Here is a 15,470-nt window from a genome sequence, read left to right as displayed (position 1 = left end):
ATCTCAAACTATTTTCATTTTATTTTTCTTATTTTCAAAATGCATTACATTTGATTATTGAAAACTATAATTATCTTGACTGATAATTATTATAAGTCATCATCATTAACTATTAATGACCTTTACAATCTACCAATTTCTTAATTCTAAAACTATTTTTAATTTAACACAACCAAACATTTTTTTTGTTTTGTTTTAAAAAACAATTTTAAAAATTGCAAAACAGTTTTAAAAATAAAAAAATGAAAATAAAAACTAAACAGGCCCAAAGTATCTTTGAAGTATAAGAGGTAATAGGTAATGATACAAAACATGAATGAGTATAATCTAACTTTGGAATCCAAATTCTTTGTTATTATGCTATTGATTTCACTTTATAATTAGCTCACACTTGGACTCACAGTACATGTCACTTAATTAGTTTGAACCCCCTTGCATACATATAATCTTATGGCTTCCACTATTGTATAGTATAAACCTCCATGATCCATTCTCTACCTTGTACTTTCAATCAACCATGTTTTAGCTGTACTAGAAGTGTAGAACAAATCCGAAAGGATAGTAATAGTACCCTCCCTCGAGCGTGCGAGAACTTTTGTGGTAATTATATCTTGATATCTCATATCTCCTTGTCGGATCTAAAGTTTCTGGGGACAAAGAATCAAGAATCCCCATGGCTGGATGAATATTATAGATTTAGATGCCAAAGTATAGCACATGGTTAAAGTTTATTTGACGATGACCATCAATTCAAGTTGTAAGCAGTTTGGATGCTCTTTTGGCACACATCCATTTTTATCTTTCTAGCTCAAGCATCAGAAAGAACATGAAATGTGTTTGCTTTACTATATATATATATATATATATATTATGTATAAATTATACTTGATAACTGTCTTACCTAATTTTTCAATTTGAATCTTCTACCATGAGTGGAGGAAAGGAAGAGAAGTGAGACTTTGACCTACAGATGAGTTTTATTCCTTCTGACATATTTTTTTTAAAACATTAAATTACTGAGATATCAGTTCTATATTATTAAGGGGGAAAAATCAGAATGAATGTTGAACCAAAGAAGTAGTGGACAAGTGTATCAAAAAAAAAAAAAAAGAGTAGTGGACAAAATGGATGGTTGAAGGGGGTAGAGAGCAAAAGAAGCAGTGATGTTTTTGTAGCACTTCACTAATCTATATTTTCATTCATTCAATTCATTCATCATTTATATATATATATAGTCCTTTTTTCTTCAACCTCTTTCCACATGCAGTGGCCAAAAAATGCTGATGATCATGATATCTTTTTCTGCTTTTCCTAACTCAGCACAGGTTTTCTGGTTGTGGATTCCACTTCGTAAGTTAGCTAATAGGGTATATCGGATCTTTCATGTCCTTCAGAGGCTGCTAATTAGTTGTCTTGGCCTCTAATTCACATATTGCCAAAACTGACTCATATTGCATTCAAGCAACTGTTAATTATTCTGTTGACTTACCCTTCTTTTGATGTCAAACTAACTGTTCAGGACATTTTCCTCACAGGTGTATCAGCAATTTTGTTTTTAAAAAATGAAAAAAAAATTACATAGAACATTTGCCAAAAATAAATTTTAAAGATGAAGTCTCTGACATAAATATAATTCAATCAAAATTTTGTTCATATTAATAAAATGGCCAATGAAAATTGGTCAAGTTGACAAAGATGCAACTCATATCCCATTAGGATAAGTAAACATTTAAGGCTTGCCTATGCTTTAATAAACCTTTAACACTGAACTCACCTAAACTCTTTTTTATGATTGAACTCACCTAACCTTTTAAGACTTCTAAAATTGAGAGCAGCCGAGAAGGATGATAAAGTATGCCTCTTTCGTCTGTGAACCCTGTCGTGATGCCTTTCATCACCTCTTTGTTCTGTAGGCTGTATAGCCCCTTCGCCTTCACCTTTTTAAGATTTTATGTCAATTGCTTATCTTGGTTCATTCTTTGATTTATAGTAGAAAAAATATCTAATTTACCCGCTAAATGGGAGTTGTACCTTAGGATAAATTAATTCCTTAATTTTCCCTCCATATATATGTTTTTAAAAAATTCAACATGACCACAAAGTTGTTGTTCCTTGATCTAAAAAGCAATTTTTTGGAAGAAGCAAAAAAAGAAGAAGAAGGGTCAAAAAAATCTTCGGTCAAACTTTATTTTTAACGATTAACGTTTTTAACTTTATTTGTGAGAAAATATTGCACATTTTTAAAAAATTTTGAGATGACGTTACTCTAATTAAAAGATAGAAATATCTTGTGCAGAAAACTTAGGCATTTTTGCCCCATACCTTCATAGAATGCTTTTAATCAAACCAAAATATTGCATTCACTCTGAACAGAATTAGCTGCAGTTGTCTTTATGAGAAAGCATTGAGTCGGGGGAAATCCATTGACTTCATTTTGAAAGCCCAAGTGAAGTTTGGTGATCTATGCTTTCAGTAATGAGTCAGAAGGGAAATGTTCATTGACTTCATTCTGAAAGCTGAAGTGGACCAAGTTAGGTGATGATGTGCTCTCCCTCTCTCTGTTTTGTTTTTTTTCCTCCTCTCACTGTCACCATCGCCTAATTGGGCGGGCAGATAAAATAAAAGCAAATAAGGGTCTGGATAAGATGGGAATTATAATCATGCTAGTGCCTTTTTAAAAAAATATATATAGAGGGCAGGTGGGTTAAAAAAATAAATAGAAATGTGAAATATTCATTCCAATTAAAAGTATAAAATATTTTTTAAGAAGTTGAATATTAAAAAATGTAAAGTATTTTTAATCTTTCGAGAGTAATCATTATTTTCTTTTCAAAAATATCCCTATTAATAATAACTTTATATTTATTATAGGGTGTTTAGGAGTAAAGATGAAAAGATAGGGTTAGTTTGAAATGAGTAATTACTTTATTGAAGGATAATATTTAATTAAAAATACTTTACATTCTTTTTTAAAAAAAAAGTAAGCCTAATACCTAATTTATAAGACATTAGTCCTATATATACCATTATAAATAGATAAGATATACCCAACGAATCCAAGGGAAACAACTCAATCATTCTCTTCCTAACTCAGTTATCTGTATACATTACAGCAAGAACATTTTGTGTAAAAAAGTTACAATTTCTCTAAGCTTTACCTTAAAATTTTTTGGGTTTCGTCTGAATTATTGGCAATAGTTAATTAGAGGGATCAACATAGGGAATTTATCTGTTTATTTGTATATTTATTGTTTAGAAGTGTTTATTTTTTATTTAAAATTTAGCTAATTAAATAATTGATTTTCTTAAATTACTAAATTAAAAATATTTTTCAATTTTTTAGAATAAAAGGAATAAAAATTTAGACAATCTTAAAAAATATATACACCATCATTATCATTTGAAAAAATACTCACATTTAGTGCATGATCGTACTCATAAGTACTCCTTCCAGGTCCTATTATAAGGCACTTTTTAGAAAAATTCATTGGTCCTTAACACAAGACACTTGATGAAATATTAATTATATTTTTAATATTATTTCTATTTAAATTTATTAATTATAAGAAAAATGTAATGTAAATTAAAAAATTCTTCATTTAAATAGGGCAAAATTAAAAGTATATTCTATTTTTAGTCCAAATTAATAACTATTCCACATCTTTTTAATTTAAGCAAGATAGTTAAATAAATGTGCCTTATAATAAAGATCGTCCAAAGTATATGTGAACAATCAAAATATATACTCCCTTTGTTTTTATTTATAAAAAAATTATATCATACAGTTTAAAAAATTAATTAATTATATTAATTATACCTAAAAATAAAAGAATTAGATTATAATATTTTTTATTAATTATGCTAATCAAATATTTATTAATTATTTTTTTATCAGTATGAATGATAAAATTTTAAATAAAAATTTAAGAAGTTTACAATAAATGTTTGCCAAAAAATGATTTTTTTATTAAAAAAAACCAAAAGCAATAGTTTCTACTGTAAACAAAAAACTGAGGGAGTACTGTGCTGTGTAAACCACCATCCACGTGGCGTCCATTAAAAGTTTTTCACGAACTGTTTCCTTTTGGCGGTAGGGGGGAGCTGATAGGAGGAATTGGAAGTTCGGTGGGAGTGGAGGCAAAAAAGTAAATAGGGAAACATATTAATTAATTATTTAGTTGATAAATGAAACATATGGTGTTTTTTTAAGGCTATATAAATACCAAACTTTTTCTCTCTCTTTTTTTCTTAGTTTGCATTAACTATGGAGGGAAAAGTCAGGTTAGTGACTTTAGGTAAGCTCATTATGATGATGATGAATGAGAATGATAGTTAATTCTCCAAAAAAAAAAATAATAATAACTAGCTCCTCAATAAATTTTTTTTAAAAAATAACTTGTAAATATCAATTTAAAAAATTATAGAATCAAGCTTTTTAATTTTAATTATAAATAAAATATTTAAGTTTTAAATATAAACTTAGATTATAACTAGGATTTCTGTTTATAATTATTGAATTCATATTTACAACTTATTTTTTTAAAAAATTATTAAAGATCTAATTGTCATTAATTTAATTTTTTTAAAACATAATTGAAATTTTTTAAATATAAATATAAAAAAATTTCAAAGTACTAAATGACTTTTGGTGTTAAAACTTAAAAGAATTTTAGCGCCTTTGTTTTTTTTTTATTATTATTTTCGTTGGATTCACTAAGCGCCTCTTGATTTGAGACAAAAATATCTCCATGGTCGATGCATTATGCATTTGCCTAACCATAAGACACTTTGGTTTCCTTTTGGGGAAAAGGACAATTAAGGACCCCACCAATTCATTTATTACAATTAAGAACATCAAATTATTGATATTTTAATAATGAATTATAGTTATTACTTGGTAATAAAAATATGTGAGTTTATAAAATAACATTTGAGTGCTAAAATTTCTATCATGAGTTGAGATTATTAGTAATCTTAGTTGAAAAAACAAGAATTCACTCTTGCGAATGAGATTAATAGCAATCCCAACTCGTAATAGTAATTTAAGTAGTTCCAATTCATAACACTCGAAATTCTAGTTTTTTCAATTGAGATTAACAATGGTTCCAACCTATGATATTAATTTCAATCTATTTTTAATTTTTCAAGTAGTTTGCCTATATATTGATAGACAAAAATTTACAAATAATTGACTTTATATTCAGCAATAACTTTGATAAATTTTTAAGTGATTATCGTATATTCATAAGCATCTTTTGAGAGTTTCACAAGTGAATTTTAATTTTATGTTGAGAAACAACATATTCTCAAGTATGGATCGTGATTTTTTTAACTAAAATTAACAATAGTCCCAACTCATTATAATAATTTCAATAACATCTTTTTTTTTTGTATTTTTCAAGTGAGGAAAATTTTATAAACTCATATATATTTTTAATTCCAAGTAAAAATCATAGTTTATTATTAAAATATCAATAATTCAAAATCTCTAATTGTAATTAATGATCTTATGAGATTTTTAATTGCCATTATCCCTTGCTTTTGTGGAGCCAATAATGTCTTTTGATTTTCACCTTTGGCAAAGTTTCTTTCCTTCTCTCTTTTACTTGCATACAACGTTTCTTGTTATGGGCTCATAATAATTACAATTTTTGTGATTTAGGAAATTTTATGATGCTAGATTCCAGTTTCTACTTTCTAGTAGATAACATAACAACACAAGCAAAGCTACATATAATTTTTAAGGTAGGCATATGCTTCCTCTGGTTTTGAATATAAGATAATTTTAATTAGGAAACTTGTTTCAGTTTAAATTATAAGAAATAAAGAGCTTATTATCTAATTATCTTTGCATGAATTATATTATTTTAATTATACCAATGATTAAATTGTGAATGGTAATTAAGAATAATGAAATATAGTATATGGTAGAAGTTTATATTATTTTCAATTTTTGACACATTTAAAAATAATAATCATTTTACCAACAGGAGTTAGATTTAGTGAAAAATGATAATCTTTGATGAATCAAGAGATGAATTTTTATTGAAAGATGTGTTTATATTCTATACTTGAGTATGATTCAAACAAAATTGTCATAGAGGGATAGATAAATGTACTTAATTTTTAAAATCATTTTTTAATATTGATAAGATAATTATTTGTTCCTTTTTCAAAATCGAATGGAGTACCTCTCCAAACACACAATTTTTTTTTTTGAATATAAGTTAATGGAAAAATTCCTGCAAAACAAAAGCAAATCAAATTATATTAGAGTACAAAAAATTCTCACATTGGGTGAGATGTAAAAAATCTTAATATCTAAATTATCATTTGAGGTTGGATGTGCAAGCCAATTAATGTATTTATTAACTTTTTTAAAAACATAATCAAATGCAATTATTCAGCCTCTTATGACAAATTTCCTGATTTTTCTGATAATTTTAATAAGGGTTTGTTATCAAAGAATTCATATTAAATGATTATGAAAGCTTTAAAAAAGTAAGAATGAATGTTTAATTTTATCAAACGTGTCATTCTAACATATTTTAATTCCTTCAAAGATACCATTAGTTCTGCAGCAGTAATGGGATCATGCCTCATTATTATACAGCGGTAATGATCACACAATTTTAATACCATGCCTCATTATCTTTAGAAAGTTTGGGATCATTGAAGTTATATGGGTATATGCATGTATTTTATTTGGAAGACACATCTTCCCTACTCTTCAACATGTCTCATACTTGATTATTCCACGTTCATCCGCAAATTTGGAAGGCAAGTTTAATTTGTTTGGAAAGGATTTGAAGATGAAAAGATTCAGGAAATTATTACTTTCCCATTCAGAATTGCTAACAATCTCTCTTTGTATTGAATTTGGTGAAAATCAAATTACCTATGAAACACATGAAACAAATCCATCAAGTAATTCCAATCAGGGACGTGCTCCAAAGTCTTCATCTCATCTAGTTTCTCGTGAACCAAAAAAGAAAGCCAAATCCGCTTGTGATTTTACAAAGACAGCCTAGTTTTCCCAAGTAATCATGTGTGTCTGTGTATATATATCGCCTCGAAATTTGACCTACTTAGCTATTATGTTGGCCACATGTGAAACCATTATAACCCATAATGCCACTATAGAGTGAGAGACAGAAGCAAACCGTGAAAAATTCTTTCCTTATTTTGAGATTCAATTTCCCTCTTGAGAACAATCATCCTTACATATGACCAATCATCATAGCCTAACATTAATCCTTTGTTACAACTAATGTAGTTGCTGCCATTACAACAAACCTTACAATTCACATTATTACATAGCCACAACCCAATTGTAATTACCGTTTTGGGTTCATAACAGTGCACTAAACTTCCCTCATGTCCTAGGTCAACATTGTAATTCTCACTTGTCTCATTGCTATTTCTCACTGTGACCCACTCTTCATCATCCCATCCCCAGTTGGGCTCATTGCAATCAAACGACGTCGTAGCTTCTGCACACAACCTACGGATCCGGTCTCTGCCAGGATTGCTGGAACGAACACGGGTCGGGTCTTGGGTGGTCTCCCACGAATCCCAAATGGATCCATCTATTACACTCGTCGGAGTATCCAGCTTAGAGCTTTCAAATTCTTCCATGGATGATTTAGATGAAGTTGATTCTTCCACAAACGCGTGCCTGAGGAGCTCGGCCACGGACCACCTCTCATTCGGGTCTCTCTTCAGACACTTGCTCACGAAGTCCCTCCCTTTCTCCGACATGAACCCTGGAATCTCTGGCACATCGCCTGAGAACCCGATCCGATAAACCGCACTTAGCGGGTCGGCTACATCTGGCCAGGGAGCCTTCCCGGTGATCATCTCCAACACAGTACACCCCAGAGACCACACGTCGGCAGCGAAACCCTGTTGCTCCCCACGCGCCACCTCTGGCGCCATGAACAACGGTGTACCGGCAACCAACCCGCCGCAATCCACCGCATCAGCGCCCCTCCGAGCACAACCCAAGTCTGCGATTTTAGCCCCTTCCTCCGTGATCAAAACATTCTTACCTTTAATATCACAATGCACTATGCCATTTGAATGAAGATGGTCAAGCCCCAGCAAGATTTGGCGCGCATAGGTTCGAACCACTGCCTCATCTAGTCCGTCTCGCCGGCGAGTCATGTCGGCTAGCGTACCATAAGGTGCATACTCCATGAACAGATTGTACCAAAGTACGTTTCTCTCCGACGTAATGTCAAAACCTTGGTACGCTACAATGTGAGCAGATTTCAATGTGGACAGAATTTTCTGTTCCCTTTGAAGCAACTCCGATCGGTTCAGCTCCGCCGACTTGACAGCGAACAAGCGACCGGACCGGCAATCACGGGCAATTGAAACAGTGGCGGTGGCACCCCGGCCGACGGTGGGACCCCTAGACCAGTCCATAGAAGAGAGCTCTAAAGCTTAGAGTTTAATTTGGAGCTCTAAAAATGGTTTGGACTATAAAATGTGAAATGAGAAGGTGGGTTTGTTTGTTAGGAGCTACCATTCTGCGTTACCCATATTTATACATGCAAAGGTTAAAACTTGAAAAGTTTGGTTTGGTACGGTTGGCTTCAAGCAAAGGAATATGTAGTACGCGAGTTGTGAGATTTAAGATTCTAGAGTCTTTAGTTTTTGGTTGTGTTCACATCTTCTCACACTCCTGTGCTGGGTGAGATCCACGTGTCAAAACAAGAGTGTGTGGGGCTAGGAACTTCGTTAATCAGCCGGCGATGCACACAAGAAGTCAGATAAATTAATTTGTTCCCAAGGCACATAGCCTCGCAATTTTTAATTAATTAGAACCGTACTACCCAATTAAAATGAATTGTTTTCAAATTAGACGCGCCTAGTTAAGTTAAAGTACCCTTAGAAACTTTAAAAAAAATGATTTGACTCGCTTAAATTATAATCAAATTTAATAGATTAATGTAGTTTATTGTGTTCATTTTTTTTAAGTTGACTTTGGGTTTAAAACTAGAGTCATATATAAATATATAGGAGAATGGTGCACATGGAGGCATGTGCTGATGCATCAGGGGATGGCTCATGAGAACAAGTTCATGCAATGTACCAGAAGATTTAATAGCGTATTAATTCCTCTAATATACACACCTATATATGGGGAAGCATGGGAAATTAAATTTATATGGCTTTTAGGGAAGATAAGAGGATTCAGTGTCCCTATCCGGCGAGTATATTTCGTTTGCCATGCGTGTATTTGGATTTCAGTTAAGTAAAGTCGGTTATAAAAAACTAATTATTAAATAGATTTTAAAATAATTGATTATCCAATAGATGGAGCTTCAAATAGTTTCTGCCATGATAGAATTTCAGAGAGTCTAAACAGAGTTTCTGAAAAAATGGAGGTATTTGAGTGATTTTTTTTTTCTTCCCAAAAATGGAGTTTCTGAAAAAGATAACTTTCAGGAGCTATTCATCCTTGTGCTTCTTCTTTTTTGTGTTTTTATTTTCTATACTTTTATTTTTTATTGTTTTAAATTTTTTCGAAATTCTCATACTTTGTTCATGGAAGGATCTAAAATAATAAAAAATAAAAATATAATAATTAAAAATATCAAAAAAAAAGTATAGGAATCAACAACAAAATATAAACAAAGTACAGAAAAATAAGATTATATTTTTCTTTGATTATATTATTAATTGGTATTATTTTTTTTAAGACTTAACTGTCATTTTCTGATAATATAATGGCTGTGTACTTGCAATAATGAACTTGAATCCTGATGGCGATAAGAAGAGAATTTTTTATTTATTTATTATTTTTCTTTTTTTGTGTGAAAGAAGTTCAAATGAAGAGAATGTTGTTAGGAAGGAAAGCAACGTAGATGATTGGCATTGATAAGAGTAAAAGAGAGGGAGGATTCAATTCACTAGATAGAATTAGGCAAGAGTGCAGTGATAAATTAAACTGTGTTTGACTTTTGACTGCCTAATTATTTCCGTACTCTGGATGGATAAAATGGTGCGTACGTAGGTGCACAGGAACATGTCAATTTGTGACTACGAGTTTAGTTCAAAGGATTTGCATATATTTTATGTACAACTGGCATTTTGAACAGGGTTGGATTTATCTAAATCAAGCTCAAGTTAGGTTAAATTTATTTGAATTAAGTTTAAAATATTTTAACATATAAAAAAACTTATATAACAAAGCTTTATCTTAACCCCTCAAGCTTTAGAATTTATTTAGGCTAACTTAAATACTTGAATTATTAAATATTATTTTATTATTTTTTATGTAATTTTAATTTTAATTTTTTAAAAAGTAATATTTTTAATTTTTATCTTATTTTATAAATAATAATAAAAATTCGAGTATCTAGTTAAGTTTATTAAAATTTGAGCTTGGTGGTTCAAATAAGCCTGGAATAAAAAAAAATCCTCTAAACTTCAAACCTCAACTCTAAAATTATTTGAATTTATTTGAGTTAGCCTTATCACTTGGCCAAATTACTATGCTTTAATTTTATCCTAGTTTTTTGGCTCATTAACAATGAAAGGAATGCACTTCTAATTCAAAATGTTGAATTTTCAACTGTTCTTAGCACGCTGAAAGTTAGATAGTTCTAGGGGCTACTTTTATAAATCACGTGTTTTTTTTTTTTTATGATAATAAGACTTACTTTTCAATCATTTACCAAATTTTAAGGGATGATTCACATTGTAAATGGATTATATGAGAAAGACAAAAATGAAGAGAAGCAGTGAAAGAAAATAGAAGGCTTACACCTACCTACTACTCCTTTTTCTGCACTTAAATAGTAACCAGAGGCAATATGTCTCAACTATGCATTGTATTTGAAGTAGGGATTGATATTGTGTAGTGGAATTGGATGAGGCGATACGGAAGGAAATGTTGAAGAAAGGGAAGGCAGGAATAGTTGGAGTGGCCTTGTGATGAGTGTAAAGAAGCTTATGACAGTTGGAGCATAGTTGGAAGCGAGCAAACCCAACTAATTAACCTCTTTCACACAATGCCCACTTTTACATGTATCTGCACTCAAGTACTATTTTCAGCCTCTGTTATAGGATATTTTTTTAAAAAAATTCTTTTATTTTAATATAAGATACTTGATTGGGTATATTAATTACGTTGTTTTAATATTACTCTTAGTTAAACTCATTAATTATGAGAAAGAATATAATACAAATTTAAAAATTATTCATTTGATGAATAGAGATAAAATTAAAAATTTATTCTATTTCTAGATGTAGTTAATAATTTAATTATATTTTTTTAATTTTAGTGAGATAGTTAGAAATGTTTTATAATGAGGGATAGAAGGAGTGTGCTTAATCCATGAGAAGATGTAAAATTTAAGTAATTAATGAAGACCATGAGAAGGAAGCTAATAAGCCATCCAGCGTTTTGAAATTTGAACATGATAATTAGGGATAGAAAATGGGGAAGATGTCACAATCTTCAACATTTTATGGAAGCTAGCTAGATTTTTTTTTTTGGCCGTAAATTGAATGTTTTGACAATATGTACTGTGCTTGAGTGAGAGAACGTGGACGTTGAAAGTAGAATCCAAAGAAAATGCCATCACGTGCCTCCCGCAAAGGCAAAGTGGCTTATTATAGTTTCTTTTATTTGTTTTTCCTTTTTACTTTTTCTGATGAGTAATCCATTCATGAATCCGTAACCAAGGAAGCGTGCTGTAACATGCAAGCAAATGCAGCATCCACCTTTTTTTCTTTTAATTAAATTTTAATTTGGATCTTCAAAAGTAACTTATAATTTTATATATTATCATCGCTCATCGTCATCTGATGATTCTCCAGAAACACGATCTTGCTTTCCCACTCAATGACTTATCCAGCAAGCTTAGTAACTATTCTTGAACTTTTAATTTCATCGCCATGCCAGCTAGACTTGGAAAGAAAAAAAGATGGACACAGTTCGAAGTCTAAGGAATCAAACTAAGTTGAGCAGTCTAAGGAATCAAACTAAGTTGGGTAAATTCAGATCAAGTGCTTTTCCTGTTTTCAGCTACACCTTGTTCTTGCAGACTATTGGGAACAAGGTCCTCTTTAGTTACAACCATCATATTTAGAGTTTGTCCTATTTTTAGCCATTATCGATGGACGATGCAATGTTATTTAAAGTCATTTGTTTCTAAGACCTGCTTTTTTTTTTTTTTGGTTCAGAATCTTCTATTAGAAAAAGGGAATATCCCAAAATTTGCTCAGATTTCAAAGCATTGCCATTAACTTCCTCAACAAAGATCAGAGAGAAGGTTTTATTTATTTATTTATAAGACATCTCATTAACTTTTTATCATAAGTTTTCTTTTTTAACCCATTAAATGTGAGAAAAAATATTGGTTATTAAAGTATGTATTTTAAAGTTTTTTTTGATTCCATTCTGATGAAAATAAGTTGAAAGTAAATTATAAATAAAATCAAAAGGGCTAGTTAAGGTCCTGACAAGTAATCCTAACTCAAAGTGGTTGTATCTTTTATTAATTTTTAAAATAATGATGTTCCTTGTATTCAATGAATATTAATCAGTAATTACACATATATGGTTGAGATACACACATAAACCAATACCAAATGAACATGACAAGTATGTACGTATATCTATATATATTCTTCATGCAGCTCTGGCAAATCCCACTCTCAAGTTACCAAGATCAAACACTGTGTGATAGGGGCCCATGAAAACATCCCCAAGGATCCTGCATTATGCAGACACCAATCATCATGTCAGAATCTGATCAAATTCTTAATATCAGAATCATGTTCATATGTTTTCAATTTCATAATTTTTTTTTTTTTGGGAGTAATCTTCTGAAGACAAAATTGACAGAATGGACGGAGGTATAGTTATGGGGTATGTACCAGATAGGGCCCCGAGGAGGAGGCACATCCAAGCAGAAAAGCCACTGATGCATTGAACTTGAGAACCTTCTTCATCCTTGAGAATATACTGAATACACCACACAAATAAACACATGTAAAATAGAGATTTGTAAGTACAACAGATAAATTTTGGTATGGCAAGAAATTGGAGGCTATGAGATTAGAAATTTGGTCAACCTCATTCTGATTTATTTCCTGATGTTTCATTTTCTTATTAGGAAAACAAATATGATGAGTCTCTTCCATCTTGTAGTGATGAATGAGAATTGACAGTAAAATATTTTAGTTTTGAGTATAAAAGGATTGAGAATATATTATTACTTCATTGGGGAAAGGTCAAAAGTTTTTCCACCAATAGTGAAGGAAATAGTAGGCATTGAAGGTATCTTTTCACAGTCAACAAGTGCTTCTCCCAGTTTACCACAAGCCTGCAATATCACACAAGGCAGAGAACTCAATCCAAATTTAAATTCATTCAACTTTTCAAAAAAAAAAAAATTATCACACTAAAATAAAAATGAAGTCATCATCACATGATCCTACAGATATCATGAGACTCATCACTTAAGTCATATTCACCTTATTGACGTTGCTTAGTATCTGATATTGTGTCTGATTGTGCCTCAGCTGGTTTTCCATCCAAACAACAGCCATCTCACAAGCAGAACAAGTAGCATCACCAGAAGATTTTCTTACATTCTTATCCACAACTCTCTCAATACCCATGCTGAACACAATATATAGACTCTTCAATATAATATGAATCATATTAAATGATACTACTTCCCTAAAGTGTACTAACTTTGAGATTTACCTAACTCCACGAGTCCCATCAAATGCACACAATCCAATTTGGGAGCATATCTTATTTGACTGTGCCTACATGAGGAAAAGATAAAACCATAACAAAGTTCATTCTCTGCGAGATGAAGAACTTTCTTTTTGGTAGACTACGCTATGAATGAATAAATCAGAATGGGATCTTACTTTAGCTAAAAGCAAGTCCAGGATTGTTGGTCCATGGAGATTAACAACAGTCATGCATTCTTGGCTTGCAACTTCATCTCCATTAGCTCCAATAGCCTCATTTATAGCATTAATTGCATCCTACGAGAACAAACCACTTTTTTGATAATAGAAACCAAATATTCACAAACGTTGTCCACTGAAGTTCATTAAGGTACATGAGTTTCAACAAGTGTAAGACCTTGAATAACTTTTTCTGAACACATCGACACTTCATAGGGAATACTAAGTTCTAAAATGAAGTGATGAAAACGAACAATTATACGAGCAGTTGGTCATCCGTGGGACCTGTGATCAAAGAAGTCCCTGAATCTGCTATTGCAGCACAGCCATTAGCACAATCTCCTGTGATTCACAATATGTTCAAAGTCAGAACCATCAATTATGATACCACAAGCCATGTAAGGAAGCACTACTATGAGCAAATATGTACTTGTACTGATTCATTTTCTAAACATACCAATTGGTTTACCAGCAATCAGCACATCACCATGTCAAACTGTTAATAATACAGAAAAATTACAATCAACAAGAGATCGAAAGAAGAGTATAGAAACATGATAAGAGATAATAACACACAGAGAGAGAGAGAGAGAGAGAGAGAGAGAGAGAGAGAGAGAGAAGGGCTAATGATTAACCTGCCAATAGCCTTTTCGCGTCACAGGAACATAACGTGTGCTCACCCTGGAAGTGAGCAGGATCAACGCCACCAAAGACAATCTCGCCCCCTCTCTCATCCGCTGTGTTTCGATTGAGCCAGAACGAAACTAATGGCTCCTCCATCAGACCTTGATTGATCATATTGTACCTGAAACAAATAAGTGTTTCATAAGCATGCATTTCAAGAACCAGGTTTCAATTTTAGGCCATTGCACTTCGGCAAAGAGTTCGAGTGTTGAAACCCACCACAGAGGAACAGAATTTCCAACAGATATCTCTTGGAAACCAAGTCCTACTAAACCATCGAACTTGGCCGCCACAAATGCAAGGCCAGGCTCTGAGTTGCTTCAATGAATTCCTGATTGGAAGCAAAAGGTTAACTTTATCAAGGTAATAATTAAAGTACGATGAAAAATTCATTAAAGCAGAGAAAACATAAGAGTGAAAGTACTTATAAAGGCATTACCTGGTTCTTTACAATTACGTCAGCACTTGGGGACATTGTCATAACTGAAGAAACCATATATGGATCCACTACCATATCGAATTGAAGCAGAAGTCCCTGCAAGGAGAAAATTCGCGACAAGCCCTTGTAAAGTTTCAAAAATGTCAGTGGCCCAAATTATAAAAACAAAATAAACAGATGTTATGTGTCCAAACCAAGTTACAACCATGCCGGAATACAAAGAACTAGAATTGAAGCAATGTGTGCAATACCTTTGATTTTTGCATCTGATCATCTGATGTGTTTTGTTTTCCACTTATTCCGTTTCTGGATATATATATATATATATATATATAGTCAGGCCACTCTGTAAATTGGTCTCATAAATTAATAGAACCTGGATGAGGCCTCCCGATTAATG

General features: G+C 31.7%; 1 protein-coding gene and 1 pseudogene across 1 annotated transcript; both read right to left on the bottom strand.

Moving 5' to 3' along the window:
* Window positions 1–7,137: 7,137 nt before the first annotated feature.
* LOC129297018 (mitogen-activated protein kinase kinase kinase 18-like) lies at window positions 7,138–8,492 on the bottom strand. The gene has a single exon (XM_054935409.1). It carries the CDS (start codon window positions 8,428–8,430, stop codon window positions 7,138–7,140), a length of 1,293 nt encoding a protein of 430 aa, XP_054791384.1. The 5' UTR covers window positions 8,431–8,492.
* A 3,998-nt stretch (window positions 8,493–12,490) lies between these two features.
* LOC129297016 (aspartic proteinase-like) lies at window positions 12,491–15,278 on the bottom strand (annotated as a pseudogene).
* Between the last annotated feature and the right edge of the window lie 192 nt (window positions 15,279–15,470).

The sequence above is a fragment of the Prosopis cineraria genome, unplaced genomic scaffold (assembly GCF_029017545.1).
Source record: "Prosopis cineraria cultivar Desert tree isolate PC_DT_omini unplaced genomic scaffold, ASM2901754v1 PC417, whole genome shotgun sequence".
NCBI lineage: Eukaryota > Viridiplantae > Streptophyta > Magnoliopsida > Fabales > Fabaceae > Prosopis > Prosopis cineraria.
This window is presented reverse-complemented; position numbering and strand designations above follow the sequence as displayed.